Source organism: Telmatherina bonti (assembly GCF_933228915.1).
Source record: "Telmatherina bonti genome assembly, chromosome: 2".
Lineage (NCBI taxonomy): Eukaryota > Metazoa > Chordata > Actinopteri > Atheriniformes > Telmatherinidae > Telmatherina > Telmatherina bonti.
Genome location: NC_136620.1, coordinates 17,842,393 through 17,868,042, shown reverse-complemented (window position 1 = coordinate 17,868,042; position 25,650 = coordinate 17,842,393). Strand labels below are relative to the sequence as shown.

The 25,650-nt window shown below is 41.2% G+C and overlaps 1 protein-coding gene across 1 annotated transcript in view; it reads right to left on the bottom strand.

Moving 5' to 3' along the window:
* Positions 1–25,650, bottom strand: part of cttnbp2 (cortactin binding protein 2) — a 95,099-nt gene that overhangs the window by 12,055 nt on the left and 57,394 nt on the right. The window contains exons 4-17 of the mRNA XM_079252884.1: positions 24,080–25,502; positions 19,934–20,230; positions 15,155–15,254; positions 13,523–13,673; positions 11,684–11,875; positions 11,035–11,152; positions 10,328–10,618; positions 7,638–7,733; positions 5,238–5,317; positions 4,690–4,776; positions 3,802–3,901; positions 1,019–1,180; positions 710–882; positions 352–530 (exon numbers count right to left, since the gene is read on the bottom strand). Coding sequence (XP_079109010.1) covers positions 352–530; positions 710–882; positions 1,019–1,180; positions 3,802–3,901; positions 4,690–4,776; positions 5,238–5,317; positions 7,638–7,733; positions 10,328–10,618; positions 11,035–11,152; positions 11,684–11,875; positions 13,523–13,673; positions 15,155–15,254; positions 19,934–20,230; positions 24,080–25,502 — 3,449 coding nt within the window. The remainder of the gene's footprint in view (positions 1–351; positions 531–709; positions 883–1,018; positions 1,181–3,801; positions 3,902–4,689; positions 4,777–5,237; positions 5,318–7,637; positions 7,734–10,327; positions 10,619–11,034; positions 11,153–11,683; positions 11,876–13,522; positions 13,674–15,154; positions 15,255–19,933; positions 20,231–24,079; positions 25,503–25,650) is intronic.

The window sequence follows — 25,650 nt, the reverse complement described above, 5'->3', positions numbered from 1 at the left end:
CAACACTAAATAAAGGAGATAAATGTTAAACGTTGAGAGACTTGTGAAGCTGTGTCTTGTACAGCCAGTCAGAGAAGCTTTGGACATAATCAGTGACATCATTCTCATGAAATGAAACAAGCTTCAATATGCACAACACACAACTACACACTGCACAGCTACTAGTCTGCACAGCACATCCTAACACCTCTGGATGAACGATGTGTAAATAACAAGTGTCCAGTGTTGAACAGCAACAGTAGCAGTGGACAGGTGAAGAAAAAAGCTAACATGTTAGCACTGTGTATCACAGCTTAATCCCAAATCCTTCTAAAACTCCCAAAACAAAGTAACATACACGAACACACACACCTGACAATGGCCTGTGTGTTGTCTGGGATCACAGGGCAGGACAGGAAGAGCTGTGGTCCCAGCAGAGCCTCATGGGTCCCTAGCCGGGACAGACAGGCATTAAGCTGCTGCCAGACCTGGCTAACCCACGACACAGACTGCTCCATGATGCCATCAGGGAACCAAACTCCAGTCCCCACCTGTAAGACAAGCGGAGAAAAAAGTAAGCATTTGCTCGAATGAAATAAAACAAAGGCACAACTGAGGAGAAAAAGCCCTGTTGTGCAGTTTTTTTTACTGACAAAAACAAACATGTAGGTACAGTATGTCTGCTTTGGATAGGAAACCTGTAGCAGCTGCAGTGAGGCCTCTATCTGACCTTGTGGACCAGCTTCCTGCGCAGGTGCCTTCCCAGCAGGCCATGCAGCGGCTCCTGGTCCCAGCGCAGAGTCACCCAGCGGAAATGCTGCTGGAGGCGGAGCTCTGGTCCCTGCAGACGAGGCCTCGACAATGTGGCAATCAGGAAGCTGTCGTCACGGAAATGGTGGGGACCTAAAGGTTCAATAAGATGGAAGGGATGTATATTTTTTTTTACCATTTTGCTGTAATTTCTCAGTGAGTTGGCTGTTTTCTGTAACACACAGATGGCTTGATGTGACAGAGTGGCTCCTGTCGTACCAGTGCTTACCAGTGCTCAGGACGAGTGGTGAGGAAGAGCTCCTGTTGTCAAGACTGTGGCAGAGGTCTCCCAGCAAGCCCGTCAGGGATGAAGCCTTTTCCAATCCCTCCAACAGCACCACCACACAGCGACCAGGTGGGACCCTGTACCCTGCTGCTGGCACCAAGAAGCCTGAAAAACCAAGCGGAGAGGAACAGCGTGTGTCACATGAGGGACAGCATTTTCAGTTATTGTTGCCTCATAGGAGCGACAGTCTTTCAGCATGTTATACACAAAAAAGCGTTTTATTTACAATTATAAACACAATATTGGGAATTAAGTGTAAATGGCCCAAAACGAAACGAACAAACACATACTGTGGATCTTTTTATTGTGAATGCAAGGATCAGCAGACAGGGTATAATTTAGAGGAAATGTCAGGATGACCAGTTAAGTTAGCTGTGAGCATATTTTCATGTCGTGTCGGCTGGTTCCCGTCAGGAGGGCGTTGGCAGAGGTAAGGACTGACACAGACGGGTCATTCCCAACATTAGATGTCAGTCTCTTTAAATGGCTTGAAGGTCTGATGTTGTGTTTGAATGATGACTGTGTTTATGTGGAGGTTTTATGACTGTGTCTGGGACGAGGCATTTGGAGAGCAATCGAGAAGGAATCAATCTGGAATATAAAATGAACCTGGATGAGCTAGAGAAAGAGGTCTTTTATCAAATGTTTGCTCAGCAATATTATATATTTGCTTAAAAAGCTCATTCTTTTGCAACTCTAATAATCTCCTAAAATAAATGTGCACTTAATAATGTATATATCCTCCTTTTGTCCTGTGACTCCGAGTCACGGAGGGGAAGAGATTCTCAGGTCTGTTTTGTCTGCCTTGTTCTATAAATATGTACGTTGGTTACAAACTGAACGGTGCAACACCAGGATGTAAATAACTATGCAATGAAGAAAGTTAACATCAGCTTCAGTACAATAAGTCCTTAAATAAACTAAATCAGCTTTCTGATCACATTTACCCCTTCAGTCCCTGCCAGCTCCAAACAACCCAATTAACAAAGGACATGTGAAGCAACCATCATAAAACATTGACAAGTAATTAATTTAAAATATCAGTGAATGTTAATAATGATAAAGCAGAAATGAATGAAATTTTGAGGTCATGCTCACTATTACTGGCGCCCATGAAATATTGGGAAACAATGTGGAATGTCTCGAAAGTATAAACAACTTATGTTTTAAACAGGACAATATCTGATCAAACAACAACAACAAAAACCAACAGGAGGAGAAAAGAAATAGAAAAAGCTGAAAGATTACTGACACAAGTAACAGCACCTGTTAAAATCAATGTAAAACCTTTTGACTAATCTGCGTAAAACTGTCAGTTTTCCCACATGACGGGAATCAGCCAGTGAAATATGACTGAAATGTTCTGAAAAGTCACGCTATTTTCTGATCCCTTGTCGCAGTGGTGAAGACAAAGGAGCAAAGCGCAAAGGATACAGGACATTTATGTCCCTGTTTCAATAGTTTGCAATGTTTTTATGTGGAGGTGACAATACATGTGGCAGGAAGAGTAAAATCAATGAAAAGTCTTTGAAGGATAAAATCCTGTAAAATATGCAAAGAGCTGCAAGATGACCAGGAACAATTTGGGATAGTGGTTTCAACACATACATTAAATCATGTATTGCCACAAAGGATAAGCCAAGGAAGACCCAGCTGCTGAGAAAAAGACATAAAAAGGGTTGACTGATCTTTCCTGTACAGACCACAGTCTTTCTGGACAACCAACACAGAAGCTTTCAACAATGAAAACAAACAATTTATTGAAAGACAAGGAAGTGAAACTCAAAGGGAAGAGAAGACAATCACAACAGTTCAGCTTTGGTGCAGGATCCAGATTTGCTGCATCTCGTACTGCAGGCCTGGACTATATCGCAAGATACAAGTTCACCAGGAAGATAAAGACCCAAAGCAGACAGGAATATGTGAACATTTTTTAATCTACCACAACCTCCATTTCTGACCTAAAAATTGCCTTTCTGACCCATTTTGATGGGACACTGACATACGTTATGTACATTCCTTGAGCCGGCACTACAACACAGCATCCTGAGGCTGAAAAACCTCACTTAACTTTTTTTCTAGCACGGTGCATCACTTTACTGCCCCACATCACATTCTAGCAACTAGATATCAACACACTGGCTGTTTTGAACACATAATGTGTTACAATGTGGCTGATTTTTACAAAAAAAAAAAACAAAAAAACAAAGAGAACATTATCAGAGAAAGAGTAAAAAAAACAGAAAAGGCAGAAAAACAAGGAAGACAACAGTCAGCACCTGACTGACTTTTATTGGTCAGACGAAACTCAGAAAAGAGATACAGGATACAATATGGAAGCTGAATTAGCCACCATCAAGAGCCTCCCAGAGAAAATCTGCCAAACGTTCAGTGATGCTTCGCTAACTGGCCAGCACTAATGTATCTAATCTGAATCAGTTCAGAAATCTGTGATCTGAGCTTAACTATCTCATCGCAAAAAAAAAAAGGAATGCTGCAAACCTGCAAGAACTTGAACAGATTGCAAGAGTTTTGCACATTTTTATTTATTTATAAAGACATAGCAACATTTAAAAGGGTGCCAGTAACAGTGATAATGACATGTGAGCTCATTTATAAACCTTTTCTGAGTGACAGATCCTTTGTTTTAGCTAAAACACACTGCTTTTGGTGTCGCAAATAAACCACTTTTCGACCTTTTTCATGTGAATGTGTGTGTTTCTCACCACAGCTGATGAAAGTCTCCAGCAGCTGCTCTTTGCTCAGACTCTCCTCCACCTCCACTCTCACCACGTCACAGCCGATCCCTCCCGCCTCCTGCTTGCACTGAGGAAGCACGACAGAGAGAAAAAAAGAGCAGGAGAGGTGGGGAGAGATGTGTGAAGAGGCAGAAACGAGGTAAGATGGGAGCGCGTCGTCATGGAAACAAAGGAAATGTACTACTACTACTGTGTGCCTAAAGAAATGGAGCAGGATGAGAATTTGAATGAACACAAAAGGGCTTTTCCAGGAAGATTCTCACTATCAAGAATACAGTGAGGACATTTTACCCCTTGTCCCTCCTTTCGGTAGTACACACACACATCTACATGCAACAGAAAAGTGTGAGTGTATCATTTCATATCTCTACATCCTCTACTCTCACTTCAGATTTCTCATTTGCTCCCATCGCCATGGAAATGTAACACACTCAACACTGCAGCGATGCAGTAACACTAACACAAACAGTGACAATGGACACGTCATCATCATCATCATCATCATCATCATCATCATCATCATCATCCTGACTCCAGTGCAGGAGCTGTCAGTAAAATCGCTGACCTGCAGATGCACTGAAGCAAAGCGAGATGCTGCGAGATGTCACATGATTGCGTTTGCATGTCATTTCTGTTCTGTTGCATCATCCAGTGCAACAAAGAAACCGTATCTTTTGTAGAAGAAAAAGACAAAGTAGCAGCTTTTTCACACTTCTTTAGCACCAGAACTCTATTTACTTTGAGTTCTTTCATTCACTCAAGCTTCAACATGAATTCCCAGGGGGAGGTTTTCAAATTGGACCGTTCTGCTCCGGTGAGCTTTCTGTCTTGGCGTCTGAGCGCAGGTGGACATACCTTGATGCAGCGGGCAACCAGATTGGCAATGTACTCCTGACAGCTGCCCTCCAGCCCGTGGAAGATGAGATTGCCGTACTGCTCCACCTAGACACAGACAGAGGAACCGATGAAGCAGAGAAGACACGATGAACTGAAAAGAACTGAACCGAAAGTGTGCATAATAAGAATAAGCCTCCATCGAACCCTTACCAGGTCTATCCATGCAAAGTTTTCCCACAAAATCGTCAATTAAATGTATTAAATCTGACCACATTTCCAATTACTGATATTTTTTTGGAAATAAATAATTTCTAAAGACAAACTGAGCTTTTTTCTTTTACATCAGTAGACAGAGAGGCCAGCAGGAGGCAGTGCTAGAAAATAATTTGCACTTTCTGTTCTCCTTCATCTTCCCATCATCATCATCTCCTCCTAGTTTTGCTATTTCTCTTGTTGCAAGACTCTTACTCCCCCCCCCCCTCCAACATCTCCCTCAGAGCTCCCCCTAAAATAGCTGCAATCCTTTGTGTGCATTTGCACCTGCGTATGTTTGAGTGCGCACTCACCAGGCGGACACAGTTGTGCAGCAGCGGCAGGGGGAAGAGGGATTCCAGAGCCAATTCATCAAGACACGATTCAGACAGGCCTGTCAAAAACACACACATATATACAAATCCTCAAATCCTCTCCAGTTTATCAGCTCAACGTCAGATTTCAGCTGAAACTGTTTCATGTAGTAAGACTTTCCTGAAACTCGGCACATGTACACCTCATCTCCAGCTTGTCATCATTCAGCTAGGGAGCTATAATAAATACAGTGAGTCAGCGAACACAGTTTCACTGCAGTTTACTGATAACTAAAGTGATTCTACATGGATTTGCCGTAATATTTAACATGTAGTAAAACTACTAGTTCCCAAGTCAATCAGGAAAGAAGCTGTCTGATTCTAATTGGTCTTTCAACAGAACGGATTTACTTTGAAATACGCCGTTTAGTCAGTAAGAAGGCCGACGCACTCGAGGCATTATGCGTCAAAACATCCATTGTTTTCTATTAAAAGACCAAAACGCCGACGCATCTATTAGCCCACGCTGATGCACAGTCACTCTGCAGACAAGCACTAATTATGTAGTCTTTGCTGTTTAATGTTCAGGAAAAAAAATGTAGTATGATGAAGACACTTCAGGGGCTCGGAGTGTTTGGATTTCGTGGCATCAGCAGGGAGAGCTTGAGGAAGAGAATTACAGCATTATGTAACATCAGCTTTTTTTCTAATATATATGTGCGTCTCTTACAGACTGTTAGTGAAACTGAAGTGCAGAATATTTCCTGACTTATCTTCAGTGGAAAGACGGCGGCCGACTGGACACCCACATAACACACATAACACACACATACACTTCAACAGTGAGGAGAGGAGGTGGAGAGCTCAGCGATGCTCACGCTGCTTCTTGGGGTGACAAACGTTCACTCGTTTTTTTTGGGTTTTTTTTCCTGACTCACTGTGAGGAAAAACAGAGAAAATAAAGAAATCCAACGAACCGAAGCAGCAGATGGGAAGAACAATAGTACCAACATCTGTAAGGTGAGACTGTCGGCTGCTCAGTGCTGCTGCAGTGACGCATCTGTAAACACAGCTCTGCTTCCATACCGACCACAGCCAGCCCACTTTTCTTTGTTTGGGAAAAAACTATTAAATATATTTTAAGATTTTTTTATTTTTTCTTCTTCTTCATCTTCTTCTTATTATTACTTTTTAATAATAATTATTTAAAAAAATTATGATATATTATATTTATTATATTTTACGGTTATTTTTCTTCTTCTTCCAACTTATTAATAATAATTATTATAAAAAAATTATGACACATTTTTATTTATTATATTTTATTATTTTTTTTATTTTTATTTTTCTTCTTATATTATTATTATTACCTAATTCTGTATTGTAGCATCACAAGCTGGCAGCTGTATTAGAGTCCATAACTTCCCTGCAAGAGCTGCTTCAGGTACATTCTCAACACTGAAGGACGCACCATGATTTCCTACAGAAACGTCCTTTTCACCATCGCTGGATGACCAAGGTCATCCTCACGAGGCAGATATTCCCCTCAAGAATCAGAGATGGCAGATTGCCAAGAAAGTATTACATCAACAATCAAAAGTACTGAAGTAGATCGTAACTGATTCACGTTGAGATTGTAGAGATGAAATGGGACCAGACTGGTGGTGCAGGGTCCCGCCATGTCGTCACAGAATATCAGATATTTTTTTCCTTTTTCTTTAAATTTAATCAACATCCTGCCAGTCTGGTTCTAGGTCTCTATAGTCCTGATATTGTGTTTGTACAAGCTGTTTAAACAGGTTAAAGCTAGTCTCCAGTGTTATAATTTCCCTTCAGGAAGCTGTAAATATATTGTACATCATACAAGATCCTGCAGGGAGGCATCTGCACAGATAAAAGCCCTGATTACCTGACAGAGTCATGAAGAACTAGAGGAAAAGAGAAAAGTCAGCGTTCTGTGGCAGCTTTTCTAAACTAGTCAGAGATACAGTACCTCCATGAGAACTACATGGTATGTATAGACCTCAAGTTCCTCACACCACCTTTGTACTTGGAAATACAACATGCTGATTTCCATCAACAAAGCGTAGACTTTGACTTCCGAGGCAGACCTGTTCTGTATTGCATGACTGAGAATAATTATACTGATCTTGAATTAAACTGCTTATTATGTGATTAAAGCAATTATCTGGCAAACATGTCCTGGCCTGAGTTTTTCCCTCATGTGGTGCTGCTCAGTGGGTACATCGGTGTCTACATTGCAAACGCTTCCAAAACAGATTTGTAGAACCCTTTTATCCACCAAATGGCATCAGTTAGCAGTGACGGCAGCTCTGATTCAGTCGTACTGTTGGCTCCGTGACACTGGACAAACACAGACTTGAGTTGCCAGGTTTGTACCTTTGAGGCGGATGGTGATACACTGGCTGAGAGGCTTCCTGACCAGGTCCCAGGGGGATAAATGCAGCTCCTGACCAGGTAACCACTCAGTATCTCCTGGAAGATTAAAAAAAAAAAAAAAAAAAAAAAAAAAAAAAGGAAATGTGAGAATTACACATGATGAACACAAACTTGTTGAAAAATCTTCATGAAGTCAAACGGTGCACATCCTGCTGGTGATTTTTTCTGCTGTTTTGCTACTTTGTCACATCTTGTCATGTATTTAACTTAAAGCACAGGATGTGTGTTTTTAAAGAAAAAAAGCAAGAGATGTGTTGAGATGGAAACACTGTCCAAATGGAAAGACATCACTGCAGCTCTTCACTAATCTCAGCTTTATGGCAGAAGCTTCTCTTTAGACATAAAAACCTGATTAAAGTTAATCAGTTAAGACTGGGAGAAAGAGGCGGGAGAGTCTTCTGGTCAGAGATTCTTTAGGCATCAGGTCAAACTGGTACATATGGAGGACCCCAGTACTGCTTTTCTCTTAAAAACGGTCATCCACAAATGGTCCTGACAGACCATAGGTGGTGCTGGTTTTAAATGCATTATTGGCATTTTAAAGACTGAAGCTACCATAATGACGACTTATCCATGCTTATTTCAGACATTTCTGTGGTAATATATTAGAGCTGTAACGATGTGCTTTTGTCCCGATTTAATTTGATTTGGATTATTTTGGATGCCGATTTGATTTAAATTGCGATTCTGACAATTCTTTGATATTGCTGATTTTGTAGATTAAAAACAAACAAAAATGTATAAAGATTTTTTTTTTTGCTCGTCATTTTCCTTGATTTCAATTAGGAAAATCAACACAGTAGCCAGATCATCGTTCTGCTGCTATAATGCCCAAGAAGACAAGTTAAAAGATCAATAAAAATGACAAAAATTTTATAGTGGATTAATTAAAAAAAAAAAAAAAAAAAAAAAAAAAAAATTTCATTAAAAAAAAAAAAAAAAAAATCGATTTTAAAACTGTAAAGCAAAAAAAAAAATAAAAAATCCAATTTTCAATTTTTTTTATTTTATTTTCCCACCCCTATAATATATCAGGAGTTACACAGCTTGTAGCAGTGACTTCATAGACACGGAGTGTGTGGGGTTGACTGGTTAGCCTGCAGTCCTGTCAGGAATATGTAAAGTTTCATAAAGAGGCCTAACAAGCAGCTACATCTTGTATTTCATCTTTTAAAACTCCCCACACTCAATCTCTGGACACTCATGATGACATCGCAGCAGCTTTGACCAACCATCTAAATACTAAAAAAGACTTGTTCATAGCAAGAATTACTCCAATTAAGAGAGAAAACCAGATTTTTACATCTAATCCACTAAGCTTCCTCGACTAATCGAGTCTTGTTAATTTGATCTTTCTTTGTAAACAGAAACGTTATTATTTCACTGAGTTCTTGGTCTGAACAACAGTCTGATATATTTAATTAATAAAAACATAAAATCTCATACTTAGGTCAATGTTACCTTATAAATGTGGTAAAAGTTTAACACAACAATCAATCTAATGTAACTGCATATGAAAAAGAACTAAAACAAATGAATAAATTACAAATACATGAGACATACTGAGACACAGGAGACGCCAAAAAAAAACCTGCATGTCTGCAGTTTGATCCCTGCTGATACACATCAGAATACAGACATTTTCTCCAAAAGCCCCCCCTCCCAACCCACTTCATCCATTATGCATCGTTTCTCAGCTTTCTTTCATCATCTCCAAAACACACACCAGCTTCTATTTTATACAGTTTGGAGGACAGAAGCTGGAAACTGAGCGGCGTAGCGATGCAATGGGAGAAACGCTCACAGTCCACGTCACTTAAAGCACAAGACATTTATTTTTTTAGTCTGGGATGAAGGCAGAACATACACTCATGTAACTTTACACCAATGCAGCCTTCAGCTGAAGACAGACCCGAACACACACTGATGACATCTGACCCCGAGCCAAACAGAAACACAGTTGTGACACATCCACTCTTCACATCTTCTGACACATTAATTATTCATCAAGGTAGACCCCTGCTCTCTGACCAGCAGCCTCGTGTATGACCTTAAACAAGCTTCATTGTACAAAAATACACTGTAGGGCATTTATTTCAGGAGTGTTAATGTGATAAACCTGCTGTTAAGTGGAAGGAACACACACCTTGTTGTTCCCTTTGCAGCTTTTCCCCCAGAAGGGGTTCAAACAGCAAACCACCAGCTTCTAACAGAGTCAGTACCCATTCACCTTTACTTTGACATATGTTTTCAGCCAGATGTCTTCCTGACACAGATCTCTGCATTCAGCCCCCAGAGAACGCTTGTGTCCCTGTCTGGGCTGCAGCGTAGAGAGGCGGGACTTAAACCACTGTCCTGCAAATCACAGGGCAACCAGCTCTACAACCTGAGCTACTGCCACCGAATGTACACCTTGTACTGTTCTTTCTTTTTCTTTCTTAAGCTACACTGAGGCGCATGTAGCCACTGTTCCTGTTAGGCCCCAGAGACAGAATCAAGAGCAGCAGCTTAAACACCATCATACCCTGACAAGTCACACCCTGCCCATCACAGAGGTCACGGCGTGAGAGGATGTGAGTAGTGAAAACAGGAGGGAACATAAAAAAAAAAGAGAAACTGAAATTCCTCACCAATAAGTACAGAGGCGATACTGGCGGGACTGAGGCCAAGTGGGTGCTGTTGCACCTCCTCTCTGCTTGTCTGGGATTCTCCGCAGAGGATCTGGAGGTGGGAGGTGAAGGTGTGGCTGAGAGCAACGCTGAGCTGTGTCCAGTGTGTCAACCGGTCGACCGTCACTCTGCCCAGCACTATCTGGCTGCTGGAAAGGCCCTTCGCCTCCTCTTCCTCCAGCGCCTCCATTGGACACATGGATCCCTTTCCTCCACATGAGTACTGGAGACACACCAGGACCCGGTATGAATCTGTAAAAGGTAGGTGGAGGTTTAATGATCAACACTGAGCAAATTCACGTGAGAATAGAACAAACAAAAAGAAGGGAACAGAATTGGAAAGCAGTTTGTGACTTCAGACTGAATGTTGAATTTAAGTCTAAATATTCCACTTTTCATCCCTCTTCTAAGTTTGGAGCAGTTTGGTCGTCAGGGTCTTGCTCAAAAGCACTTCAAACCACCAACACAGCAACAAACTCTGATCATACTCTACCTCTTTCCCCCACAGGCAACCCCATCATGAGTCTGTGCAGGTTTCCTGCACAGGGAGAGATTTTTGTGGACATTACAGCTCACGTCTGCTTTGTCTTTCAACCCGTTTGCTGCTCATACCACGCTGTGTTTCTGCTAAAAACCCTGGATGCTGCTGTGCTCGTGTGGACACTTACGCAGGTTTTCGAGCAGATCTTTACAGTCGTCTGTTGCCACATCGTGAATGGTGCGGTTACACTTGTCCCTCCTCTCGATGTCCTGTTCACTGTAGCTGCACAGCACCTCCAGACACTCCTGTATCGCACACAGGAGACGGGTCGGTAAACTGTGTTTATGTGACCGCATGGTTTAAGTATGTATCACTGAGTTGTTAATTTATATTCCAGTCAGATTCTCAAGTCTAGTCTGGTCTTGTGTCTCCTGCAATCGTTTAAGCTGAATGTTTTCCGCCTCCAAGGTCAGTAAGTGATCACGCTTGGACCTTAGTGAATGATGTATGGTGGATTGAGTAAGAGTTGAAGAGGAAGAGGAAAGCCCATTCAGGGTGTGCAAATGGAAACATCATCCTACAGTGTACAGAGTAGTGATCCATTAGTTCTATTAATGCACGGTCATTAATGTTGCAGCTGTCTTATAAACCTGATATGTCTCATGTGTTAAGTTCAATATTCAGCCCTATTAGCGGGTCTTCAAGACTGGAAGACAATATGGTGAATGAGAACGGTGGGAACTACTAAAAACTGTGAGCGCAGAGAGGCCGGAGCGCTCTGCGAAGCTTCAGCTGGAAGCAGATGAACACAGCAACCATATTTTATTCATTTCCACCTTGAAGCCCAAAGCTGCAGCCATGTGCGCAGTGGTCCAGCCATCACTGTTGGCCTGGTTCAGTACAGCAGTTGGCAGCGCCAGGGTGGGGGGTGGATCACAGGGGTCACCCCGACCTGGGTGGCAGAGGAGCAAACGAAGCATGTCCACGTGTCCTGAGCGCACGGCGGCATGAAGTGCCGTGCAGCCATCCTGCAGAGAGGAAGAGCACACAGGTTCAGACACAGCAGCGGGCGTTTTTTTTCTCTTCAACGGACCTTTGTTCATTTTAAAGCATCTAAAAAGCAGTGATACACCAACACGTGTGTCAATACACCATAAATTACAGTAGCTAGTCTTATTTTGGAGATCGAGTTGAACAGATATTGAGTTAAAAATCTACATGTATGACCATTTAAAGCCAAAAGAAGAGATATGTATATACACACTTACATAGTTTTATCCTAAAATAACACACAGCAAAGGTCTAGCCTTGTCGAGAAACTGCAGCCTTGACATATGAGGCAGTTGCTGAACCCGTTTAGCTAAAGGTTGCCTCATGTGTTCCGTGTTAACCCAACAGAGCGTCACAGGACATATATGTTGCATGTAGTTTTTGAGACATTTGGCATCATTTCATGCTAAAATCTTTGCTCAAAATCCTGTTAAACACAATCTGATATGTGTCTTCAGTCTCCTAATAGATAATAGGAAGCAGAAGATTACACTATCATAGTTTTGAGATACCACATGCTGATAAACAATAAATATCCCAAAAATAATTGAATGTATTTGTTACATTCTGTTAAAGAGCCAAATAAGTTCCTCCTAATAAAAAATGTTTACTTTTCTGAACATTTTTAAGAGGTTGGGTCTTAAGGGAATTAAGTGTGTATAAATGATTACTGCATCAAATTTTGATGGATTTTTTCCTTTCCTTACATTGATTATTGAAGAAATGGTTTGATGTAGCTCTATGCGTTGTTACACCACAAGGGAGTAAACTTTAAGTCTCAGAGTTTTTACTTCATAATCATTTTCAGAGAATCCAGAATCAGATCAGATTTTAAACCTTTAATGTAATAAAATAAAAATAGTAATAAATGAATAATAAAAAATATACCTTACCTAGTGTTTAGCCGTGTTTATGCAGAATAATGCATTGTTTGCAGTATTTAAACATTTTAAATAATAAAAAGTACAGCAAAATAGACCAAACTGTGTTCTTAGTGTACTTTCATCCTACATTAAATCACCTTCTTCATTCATTATGTTTGACCCAATAAACTGGCCGACATTTCAGCTGAAAACACCTCCTTTGTGCTGAGGAGCTTGGTTGTGCTACAGAGGCTCTGGCAGCTCCGTGGCAGCAGCCTAAATGTAGAACAAAACAGGTAACTAAATATAGGAGGTTCATTGTGTGCTGCCACAGCAACTTGTAGGCCCCTATGGTTACCATGGAGACCCAGAAAGCCCCATACATCAACGAATTCACACCAATCACGACACCCAAATTCCCGAGAATACTGAAATCTTTCATGTTAAGCTGGTTGAGTGAGAAACAAAGAAGAGTGTTACTAAAATGTGAGAAGAGGCGGCGCGGAACTGATAGTGATCATGTAACCTTTCAGGAAATGACACCACTGGGAAACTGCAGAAATTTAAACACATTTTACTCAAACATGACTGAATGATGACTCAAAATAAATACAAATCTGTAACCTTAAAACTGTGTTAGCCTTATTTTTTAGCCAGGAGGGAAGGAGGAGGTGACCGTATGATACACAAGAGAGGACGTGCTCCTCTGTTGTGTCACATTGATAACATGTACAGCCAGACGCCGGTGCGTTGAAGACTTACAGCGGCGGTGGCTGAACGGTCAGCGCCGGCATTCAGCAAGGCCCGGGCACAGTCCAGCTGTCCTGCCTCACAGGCCAGGAAGAGGGACGTCTGTCCCCCTGCCGCCACACAGTCCACAGCAGCTCCTGCAGACAGCAGCACCTCCACACAGCTGCAAGGAAGCACGGCAACAGTAGCAACACAAGTACAAACAGTAACCTAACCTGCATAGTAAATTACAGTTTTTATTTTTAAAGGATTAAGTATCACATTTCTGAGTGAACTAAAAGTCTCAGAGACACTGGAGCCTCACAAAGATACAGTAAAACACACAACTAACACAGACCAGCATCCCTGCTGGTTGTTATTTGAGATTTTTGTTTTTAATTTTAGCAGTTGAGCAATGTTGTCCCTTACACCACCTGTTCAGAGACAAGGGAAGACATAATTCAACTCTTGACCGATGGAGAAGCAGAATAGCTTTGCTTCAGATCGTCGGGAAAAATGAGCCTGTCTGCTCACACAACCACTGAGTCACCAGCACAGGAAAAACAGTTAGCATCATCCAGTAAGCTCTGCGTGTGTGTGTCAGGTTGGGGGTGGGGGGTGGTGGGCATGTCAGCATGCCTTTTGGATATCCTACTCTATAAATACACAGTGATCAGATATTACAACATTGCACATTCCCCAGCTGGTCCTCGGCAGAGTGTCTTTTGGCACCGGACCACAGCAGCCTCGCTGTCAGCTTCTGGATTCATGTTGGCGAACAACTCAAGATCAATGCCAGTGATCAGAAACGACAGCATACACAGAGTATGAGCAGATGGTTCACTTAGTTTAGCTTCAAAACCAATGCAGACCTGGTCTCGACTTTATGAACGCCACCAGTTTGGCCGTCATGAGCCAGTGGGGAGTCATCGCTTTTATACAGGAGCCATAAATGCTTGCCAGCTTTGACTTTAGCGGTTGCATTTCACACATGGGAGCTTCCAGCTGCGCCTTACAGCTAAACATGTGTGTCGACACATGAACTGACGGCGCACTCAGCATTTTTAACTTCCGTTTAGAGGGACGCAATTTCAGTATATAAAAGTCAACATGCAAATTTGACCCAGACCCATTTGTTTAAGCTGGCTTTCTGCACAATAAGCTGACTTTTTAGATCTCATTTTAATTTGATAGCTTTTATTTTTTGATTGTTTTTAGATGTCTGACATTTTTTTTAAAGTTCTCCTAATGTATGTTATTTATTCTGGTTATTTTTTTAACCCCCCACAATGTGGCACTTTGGTCAACATTGTTGTTTTTAAAGTGCCTTATAAATAAAGTTGTAAAGTTGTAAATGATAATTAATGGGTTTTATTTGACTATTCATGGTGAAAAGTAAAAGCTGGAAATGGCTGGAAATTCTCTTTAAGAAATGTTTCATTCGCATTTAGAAAAAAGCAGACTTGAAATTCATGCTGGTGACTTCTTACCATTTAACAAATAAATCCAGAAATGTTTGTTCTTCTTTGACATTTATAATTACTTTTCATTACAACATTTAAGTCTGGATGTACAAGAAACATTTTACCAGCTGTTGGGTAATGATGCTTATTTGTTTTAAGTGTTTGAAAACCAAAATTTGAAAACTGTTTTGAATGAGCTCACCTGCTGTGGCCGTGGGCGGCAGCAAAGTGTAAGGGCGTGAATCCGTTTTCCTCCGGAACATCAGCAGGCAATCCCGAAGACAGCAGCAGCTTCACACACTCTGACAGACACAATGACAGAGACAGCAGAGAAGTGGCGCATCAGCTGACAGAAACCAATGCAAAGCAGGAAAGACTCCTACATACCCATGAGTCTGAGCTACACAGCTGGTCTTTTTATCCTTGGTAAAAATGACTTGTTATTTAGCTGTTACATATATCGTGCATTAGTGGTATTTATTTTAAATATGGAGGAAAAAACACGATCAAATGATCACTGAGGTTGTAAATTCTTTGCGAGAGGTATCGTACAGAAGATCTTTGTACACACTAGGACAGAGGTCTGCAACCTTTACAACCCAAAGAGCCATTTTCATCCTTGGCCCGACTAAATAAAACTTGTCATAATATCTATATGAAGAAACATTAGATAGTTCTTTATCAATTTTAGCCAGTGTTAATATAAGCCGTTGTGGAAGGTGTATAGAGCCACTTGCAGCTCTGCAGCTGCAGGACGCAGGCCTGCATAAGGAAGCATCAACCTTAATGCATCATATACCAAAATCCCAAGGAGAAAGTTAGCTGAAGGAATAACAAGCATCAGTATCCAAATCAAACACAATTCCAACTCCAAGCAATTATATGGAAACGTAACAAAGACTTGCCTGTCCACTGTAGAGCTTGTGCTCATTTCTCCACTTCACACAAACCAAACAAACAAGGTGCCATAAGAAAACAGACTGCTGATTACAAACGTGCTTGTTTCATCACTGTGGGACAGAAACTCTGAGCTCGCAGCCAAACAAACAGAAAAAGACCAAAAAACTCATACATAACTACATACCATGTCTTGCTTTTACTGCTTTTTGGTCTAAAGTTCTTTTTACCTAAAAAAAAAAAAAAAACCTGCTAACCCTCCTCCTCTGACTCTGCCTTTGTCCGTTCTGGTGGTTTCCATGGGGATGAAGGAGGTTTGATATTAAAGCCTTCATGTCTTTTTGGATAGCCACTGTGTTTCTAAACTGAATTTTGGGGGCTATCAAGCGATTCTCCGGTCTCTCCTGAGGTGTCAATTATTGATATTTGCTGATGAGTTCTAGAAATGTTTACATCTGTAAACCTGCTCAGGTTCCCTTCTGTAGCTTCTACTTCTGCAGAGTTCCTCATCAGACATTACTTTCCAGTCCTAGCTGAACTGGGCTGGTTCCATTGGAAGTAATGTGGTTTTCTTTTAGGAGGAAATAATTTCCTCTGACACTCACATTTTCATTCTGACACTTCTATGGTAATCTCGTATGTCTCGCCTTCCTTTCTAACTTACAATCATTGCATTTGAGAAGATAAACTTAATTTATTTTGGGTGTATTATTTCAGACAGAAGGCAGAAAAACATAAAGGGGTTGAGACACATTACAGTAGACGATAGTGGAGCTAATGTTAGTCAAGAAGTAGGGCATGATTGCAGCTCAGGCCAGTGCATGTGTACCAAAATAGCTTCACATGTTCCATGTATAAATACAGCCAACACATCGTATGGAACATCGGGTACTATAGCACATGTTTAAACATTATGTGCGACGTGTGGTTCAAACATGCACCCAGAAACAGAAAAGGAAATGGTCTCTGGTTGTTCTTCACAACAAAGTTTTGCAAGCATGAATTAGTTTGTTTAATTGCAAGCTGTGCATAATTCTTCATGCATGTGTGTCAGCTGAAAAAGCACATACTCTTTGCTGAGGTTACAGTCCTAACATGACCTCACATCCTCGTTTAATGGTATCCAGTGTAATGGGATCTGCTGCAACTGACGATTACCAGCTTTCCATCAGCAGACGTAGAGGGTTTCCCAGCAATGGGTCTTTGTCTTCTCACTGCATCGTCATACTGAGCTGCTGCACAGGGCAAGTCCTGACAATGCTAGGTTTTGCTTGCACTAGTTGGCCCTTACAAACTCATTTTAAATAACCCACAAGGCCATGAAAAGGGAAAATGCAATGGTACAATTGCTTAAAGCTGAACGATAAAAAGGTTTTACAGCTGTTTTCTTATCATTTTATGCAGGCAGCCCACAGGATGCTGCTTAATCTAAAACAGAAAGTCTATGCTGTCACTGCAAACTGCACAAGTCGCCCCGCACAACAGGAAATCTTCTAATTAACTACAAATCATATGTTTTTATTCATTTGAAATAATGGCAAAAAACCCAACAACATACAATCATGTTTAATTCCGCCATCTGTAGTTATGTTCTTGCAGAGAATATTGTCGGGACAAATATAGCAGGTCTCGAGGAGGATTTGCATTTAGAATAATTTTACAGAAAAGATATTTTTTCAATCTGAGTCATTGTTCCTTCAAATGGGTTCATTCTTGAGACAGTCCACTCTGTAACTGCTGTGAGTTGCTCTGGCATAAAAAAAAATTCATTTCATATGCAGCTGGATCCATTTATGGCATTCTGCTTAACCTCCCTTTGCTCTACCTTGACTGTATGCTGACACACCTGAGAGAAAGTGCTTTATTTGAAAATTTCTGTGTGACGGCTGCTGACAGAAAAAACATTTCCTCAGGTGTATTTACAATAAAATCCACCTCAGGGGAAAAGGAAAATAAATTATATTTGTCTTCCATTTTCTTTTTATGCAAAGCCAAAACAAAATAAAAAAGTTAAAGGACAGCATGTATTTCAAAGAGCATGTGTTCAGACTTTGAACTAATTCTTTCTATGTATCCTGGTTTAGTAACCTTTAAGACTTACATAACAGAGCAACAAAAATGGTTGCAAAAAAACAAAATATTTTTGACTATTTATCAATTAATTTAATAAATCTAAAATGGTATATGGTTGCACGGTGGCGTAGTGGTTAGAACTGTGGGGTTTGCATGTTCTCCCCTAAGCTGGACTAAGCTAGCTGGCAGGATAAAATAGTTTTTAAAAAAATGGCAAGCTAATGGAAAAGATTTATGTTGTAATATTTACACAATGTTGAATTAATTTATCATTTATCTGTGAAACCTAAAATCTTTCCTTTTAAGTTTCCTTAAAAGTGGCCTTCAGAGTGCAAGAAATAAAATAATTACTGAAGCAATGAAAATGTTCATCCTAATACTGGAAGTAATAAATATGGATGTGAACTGAAAAGAAGAGATATCATCCAGACACTGGATTAATCCAACAGCCATTTACTGATCAAAACAAGCGTTTGTTTTTTTTTTCTTTTGCTTTTTTTTTTTTTTGTAACATTCATTTTGGAAAAGTGGAGAGAAATAAGTTATAGTTTAAGGTATATTTTATCATATTTTTTACGGCTCATGGATTTTTCTTTATTGTGCTATTATTATGTGTACATCACTTTGGTCATCATTTTTGGTCATGTTTATCACTGAAGCTAACTTTCTACTTACTATGTATGTATATCTGTCAAATTTAATTGATCTTATAATACATTTATTCTTTAGTGAGTGGCAGTGTAAATAATGACTCACTAATGCAATATGAAGTGGCTAATTTGCAAATATACCATCCATAGCCATGCATTAACTAAAAAACAACTCCGACAAAGATGCTTTAATGGACATTATGCAATAAAACATTTTAAAAAAGGGTACTCTCTTTTTTACGGGGGAGGTAAAACTAATTTTAGGTCAGGGATCACATACAGCACAATTTGATCTCAAGTGATCCAGACAAGTGAGATAATAGTATTACAGCATATAAATATCAAAAACTCCAGATTCTTCCATTTGTTTTAGTGCAAAGAATTATATTATCAAGATGTTTAACTTCTATAAAGGCAGAAATAAAAGATTTACTAAGTTATCAATCTGACCTCTAAACATATTTAATTCAGACATAAACAATAAAACATACAGTAGACAAATTAGGAATTGTAGTTACTTTTAATTTAAAAAATTGGAGTTTAGAGACTTTTCTGACATTGTCACATATTAATCCCAAAAGTCTGGCGGGACGTACATTTGACACATTTAAGCTTTGTTCCTTCTACCCCTTCTAGTTAATTCGGTGCATGTGTCCATCTATACATCAATTTCTCCACATGCTTGTTCCAATGCTGGGGGCTAGGGACTGGAGTTTATCCCAGCAGCTACTGGGAGAGAGGCAGGGTGCACCACAGACCAGCGGTCACACTCTGGTTCTTGAGGGCTACCATCCTGCAGGGTTTAGTGTTTCCCTGCTACAACGCACTTGACTCAAATGAAAAGGTTCTCCAACAACTTGTTGTCATCGTCTGCACCTGCCTGTTAATGAGCCATCGGTTTTGGCTCAAGTGTGTTGGAGCGGGGAAACACTAAAACCAGCAGGATGGTCGCTCTCAAGGACCAGAATTAGAGACCCGTAGGGTGCCGTAGAGAGTTTGCCGGTGTTTATTCTGCATTTTAGTTATACTATAAACCACAATGTTATTAGTGTTTCAACAACAATGACACATCTTAGTGCTAAACGTTGACTGTTCATATACACAAACAAAACAATACGCCCATTTTAAGTACATTCATGCTTTTTATGCAGTAAATTTATGCTTTGCAGGCTAATTTAGACGGTGCGATCTTACAGAGCCCATAACTTGTAGCATGTTTCTGCTAAATGACTAAATGTTCATGTAATTTTGTATAAACTTTAAACCTATAATGTGGTCTGGTCTTTTCTTGACCACACATGTAATGCAAAGTGAAATTATAAATACACACCTCCAAAACTCCATCAGGGGTTAAAACTCACCTGTGTGTCCGTTCTGAGCAGCAGCAAACAGGGCAGAGGTTTGGGTGTGGTGGGTGTGGTCTCGGTCAGGATGACTGGGCTTGTTCTCCATGGTGGCGGTAGAGGTGGTGTTGGTGGTAGAGGTGGTGTTGGTGGAAGAGGTGGTGGTAGTGATGGTGGTTGAGTCTGGTTGGTTAAGCAGCATTGACAATAAAGTGACATTTCCCTGGGAAGCAGCTTGAAGGAGCAGGGGGTGCCCGCTGTCCAGGGCAGCAGGCCCACTGCCGCTTAGAGAGGAGACTACGGAGGGACACCAGCCTGCAAGGGGAAGGAGGAGCAGGAGCAGCTCACGTTAAACTAGGAGGAGGCAGATCAGGAGGGAGAGGAGGTGTCTAGAAGTGCTGAGCATTGGAGAGTATGGGTGTCAGAAGGTGGGAAAGAAGAACAAGGAGTCTGATTTTCTCACACATCCAGGAGTACAATCTCTTTTCTAAGACAAGTACGCACAAACAATGAAGACGTCTGAACATGTGAGACATTTTATAAACCCCCTCAGGAAATTCAGGAGCAGTGGATGTAACCAGAGTTAGATGGAAGAAGCTAAAGCTGTACAGCCTTCGTTAATACCAATCGATTCTAAAAGTCTTACTGATTTCAGAAGTTTCACACTGAAAGTTGATGAAATGTGAATAAAATTAGAAAAATGTATTCATAATCATTTTCTTGAACAAAATTCCTTTTAGATGAAGGCCAGTTCCGACATATGCTGAGATCATAATGTACTATATGTATAATAATAACCATCCCTGAAATGTAACTTATTTCTGCAAATGAATTCCAAACTTTAATTGAACAGTATGTATATTTTACACATAAATATGCTAAACATGCACTCACATCTGGACCCGTGAAGGTGCAGCAAAAGTAAAACATGAAAAAAGAAAGCAAACTAAATTTAAATGGCCCACTGCTGATCACCCACTGCAGCTGTTTTACTGTTTAAACACTGTTTAATGAACTGTCACCCTGAAGTTATCAAGCTGCCAGATTACAAACATATCCACACTGCAACAGGAACCCCACAAAAATGATCCAAAGTGGGTTCGATGTCACGCTCACAGCATGTTATGGGTGGGTGGCAGAAGTGTGGAGGAGTTCATAATTGCAGGTGGTTGATATAAAGTAATAACTACATGGCTGTAATGTGACTCACTGAATCAGGGAGACCTTAAGAAGACAGGAGCATGAATTGATATTTGCTGTCTGTAAAACTAATTTTATTATGTGTTAATGTGCTCTATGAGAAAAATCAGAAATTTGAATCTATTTGATGTTTGAATTATTGTAAATATCGCTGTGGTTTGTTACAGTAATACAGTTTGTACAGTAATAAATGTCCCACCAGCTGAACATAAAAGCTACTGGATATTCCAACCTGGGATATACACGAGGTCCTAGCTGTGTATTCCAGAGTACAGTTTGTCACTTGTCTTTTTTGGATGTATATATTTGTGTATGTAAATATATATGTGAGTGCTATGTATTTATGTAAGTGTATGTGGTGTGTGTATATATGTATGGGTGAGTGTACAGGTTGTATATATTATAATTGAACTGCTTTTGTACTTCTGCTGCTGTGACTGTTTTTAAATGAACCCTCAGGGACAAATAAAATTTTGGGAATTTGAATTTGATATGAATTTGAACTTACATATTAGTTAATATAATTAGCTGTCCTCATGAAAACTGTACTCATCCTACTTAGAAACAGCTGCAAAACTTTGCCAATGAGGAACAATTTATTGTCCCCGGTTAAATACTGATGAGGAAACCTTTAGACTTAATCAGATTGTAAATTGGTTTATTTAGTTGTAAATTATAATTTTGCATCCTTTCAGCTTGCTGATTTAATGCCTGAGATTTTTGTGAACTACTCCACCTGTGCATTTGTGGTTGTGTTTTTACACAGTTATGATCCGAATTGAGATAAGGTGTTGATGTTGTTGCATTTTTTTGTTTGTTTTTTACTGATAAAGTAAATAATAGTATTTGTATACCATATATACTGTGATAACTGGTGAAGAAATTAGTTACTTAGAAGATATTAACTAATAATATGGGCTCTTCAGGCCTGGGATTCACCCTCACACAACTAGTGGTGCTGTTATGCAGGACCTGCTTCTCTTCATCCCTTCTGTTAGATGCTTTAAAGCTAAAACTACTTAATACATTATAACATGAACATTATTTGGTGGCATGTGAGGGAATTTAATGTTCCAGATCCACGTCAGGGTGCAAATTAGGTGTATATCATCAATTTCCAAAGTACAATAATTCTGAGCTTTAATATTTCAACAACACTTAAACATTTCCATTGTGACAAAACTGCCTGGATTTAACTCATGCACTGCTGTAGCTATATCGGTGTCGGTAAAACATATTAAACATAATCCTGTATGACAAAATCTGGTAAAGTTTGGTAAAGTTAAGGTTTGGGTTTGCTGCTAAAAGGTTTTTAATTGAAGTATTTGCAAGTTACTTTTTCCCTGCCTAGAGAAGGAATTTACAAATAGGGTTGCCTTTGGTCAGAGAAACCCAGTGAAGCATATCTGTAAGTGAAGCTGTTTGAGAAGCTTCCTGTGTGTTCTCAGAAAAACACCTTGTCATTTTACACATTAACTACTGTCACACACTCATTCTAACACTAGGACAATACATAACAGTCATTTTAGAGTACAATGTGACCCACGGTATTCACACACTACACATGAACAGCAAAAAGAAACATCTGGAATTTCACTGGATTATTTTAAGCAACACAGACAGACAGACATACAGACAGATGAGGTCAAGAATTACTAAACCCAGCTGTGCTACAACTACTTTTCTAGATGTTTTGGCTCACTGCATCAGTTTCTGAAATGCATGGGTTAAGCTAGAAAAGACCAAGTGAGGATTATCAGCATTCATAGACCAGAACAGAAAGATCCAAAAGAGTAGAGAAAAAGTGGAGCACCCAATCTCACAAGACAAGACCACGGCAGCCGTTACTGCAATCAAATGCAACAGCTTTGAAAAGTTTTGCAACTACTGTTTCACACGAGAGAGAAGTAAGAACTTAGAGGTTTTCTGTCTTGATCCAATTAAATCTAAGCTTCAAAATGTCATTTAACATTTTGGAGGACTTGGACTGGTCTAAAACCCTGTTTTTAGATATTAAAATGAGCACATAGATAAGATGTTCAGTGTTTAGCTACTGTAGTCTTAACTTTATGAAACTGAAAGATTTGTTCTCACAAATATGTGTATGAATCGATTAAACAGCTATACATTATTAAAATAAGATACATGCACAAAAAATCAGGACTTCACAGGATGCAAACACTCATGGGTAAATTTAAGGATATTTCCAGTTTCAGATCTTGTTTTTATCGCTGTTGCATTCATGTCTTTCAGATTTTACACAGAATAACTTATCAAAAATCAATAAGGCATCTATTTTATCTAAAGGCCCAATTCACTAAAAATAATCAACTGGAATTATCTTCAATCATGTTGCATTCAGCTAAATACTAAAAAGCAAATTACAAAAAAAAATATAAATGTAAACATTTATATTACTGTGAATAACAAATGTCAGCGGTACAGGGTTAATGGGAGGTGGAAAACAGGAAGGGGAAGAGTGATCATGCCATGCTACAGGTGTTGGGGAAAAGGGAAGGGAAGGAGTAAGCAGCCTCTGGCATCAGCTTCAGAGAGGATAGGGGTTACTGGTAGGAAGGCCAACAAACCGATCTGGAGAGTCTGCCTTAGTTCACCCTGACATTCAGTTTTCCCTGAAATTCTCCTGTTAGCGACATGTTGTCAGTGTCTGCTGCTGAGAGGGAAATGAATGTGGCTACCGTGACAACAGGACAGACAAGAGGGGCCCATAGAGAGGCCATATTACAGGGAGGGGAAGGGGAATAAGTGGAGAGAGAGAAAGCAGTGAGCAACATCAGATCTTTAAGGTCATTTGGAGTGAAAGGAGAGTCGGAGACATACGCCCGATTAGACCGTGTTACCTTCTCATCCCCTGGAATCTGGATGCTAATCTGGGCTATCCTAAACTAGCTAAGCACCTTGGAAAGAAAAGAAAACTGGAGGGAGATGGAGGAGCCCCTTTACCTGATGCTGTTGCCAGGGGGCTGCCTGTGGAGGCACAGGGGCTACGGGAGGATGGAGCACTAATGGAGGAAGAGGTGGAGGGGGTGTTTATGGGGGAGGGACTACTGACACTGGTGGCAGGGCTGATGACTGGGGGACACTCTGTACATGCTGCTGCTGGATGCCGCTGCGGGCCCTGCCCAGGCCCCAGGGAGGGCGACGGGGGGTAGACACCCACCTGAGAGGCTGTCAGGGCTGGGACCAGGTCCAGGGCAGGTTTGGGCGGCAGCTGGGGCGTGGCTGGTTTTAACCCAGCCCCAGGGGAACGACTGCTGTCCCCCACCACCTTGATGGGTGGGTGAGGAGGAGAGGGGGTTTGAGATAGCCCTGGCTTTTTGGGAGGTATAGGGGGAGGATTCCCCCTGTCGATCCTGGTCACCGTGGGCGACTTGATGCCAATAGGATGGCTCAGGCGGCTGGGAAAAGGGCCCCCCTCTGAGGCAGAGTGGGGCAGGCCTGGACGCAGGGGTCCCCCTGCGGGAGGGCTGGTGAAGCGTGACAGAACCTGTGTGACAGTGTGACGCGCTTGCTGCTTGGCTGCAAAGTTGTCACGGTTGGTGGGGGAAAGGTCCCGGGCTGGAGGACTCTGGGATGCAGTGCCATTTTGGTCCTGTTCCTGAAACTTGTACCGGGCTGCTTGCACACGAGGGCTGACCCCGGTGGGCAAGCCGTGGGGGGTTTGGCCTTCTGAGCCATTTTCTGTCTGTGCCAGTCCTCCTGAGCTACTGTGGACGATCCCCCGACCAGATGTCTTTGGCAAGCTCAGGCCTACATAGTTGGCAGGGCTTGGTTTGACAGGTATAGTGAGGGGGGTCTTCTTAGTACCCTCAACCTCAGCAGGGGGCAGGTCTGTTTGGCAAGAGGCTGTTCGAGAACTAATGGGCTCTGTGGCTACAGAAACGGACGTGAGGGTTTTGGGCTTGGGTGGCGTGCTGGTGGCGGCAGCAGGTTCAGCTCCAGCAGGTCCAGCATCTCCAGCAGTGGTCCCTTTCCCATCTCCCTGTTCAGTTCTAAGCTGATCCACCTGCTGCCGCAGGCTCTGGCTCTCGGTCTCCTCTCGGCCAAGTCTGGCACGCAGCTGCTCGCACTCCGTGTCAAACTCTGACAGCTGCTTTTCCATCTTAGCCTCCATCTGTTGGCTCTGCTGGCGCTCGGTGCCCAGCTCCTCTTGCAGCCGGCTGGAGGTCCGACTCTCCTCGTCCAGGCGAGCCTGGAGCTCGTCAAAGCGCTGCGACTCCTCCACCACTCGTGTGGCAAGCTGCTTGCACTCGCGCACCAGCATCATGACGATGTGCTTGTTCTTCTCACGCTCGTCTTTTAGCTGTGCCGTCAGCTTGCGGTGCTCCTGCTCCAGACTCTGGAGCTGCAGCTTCTCCATTTCCAGCTAGAAAATAAAGACAATGTCAGAGAATTGCAGGTATTTAGCAAACACTCTCAATATAATGATGGAAATGGCAGGAAAGGTATTGATCAACACTTACCCTTTGATATTTTGTGTCTTAAACTAAACAAAAATAAAATAATTGTAAAAT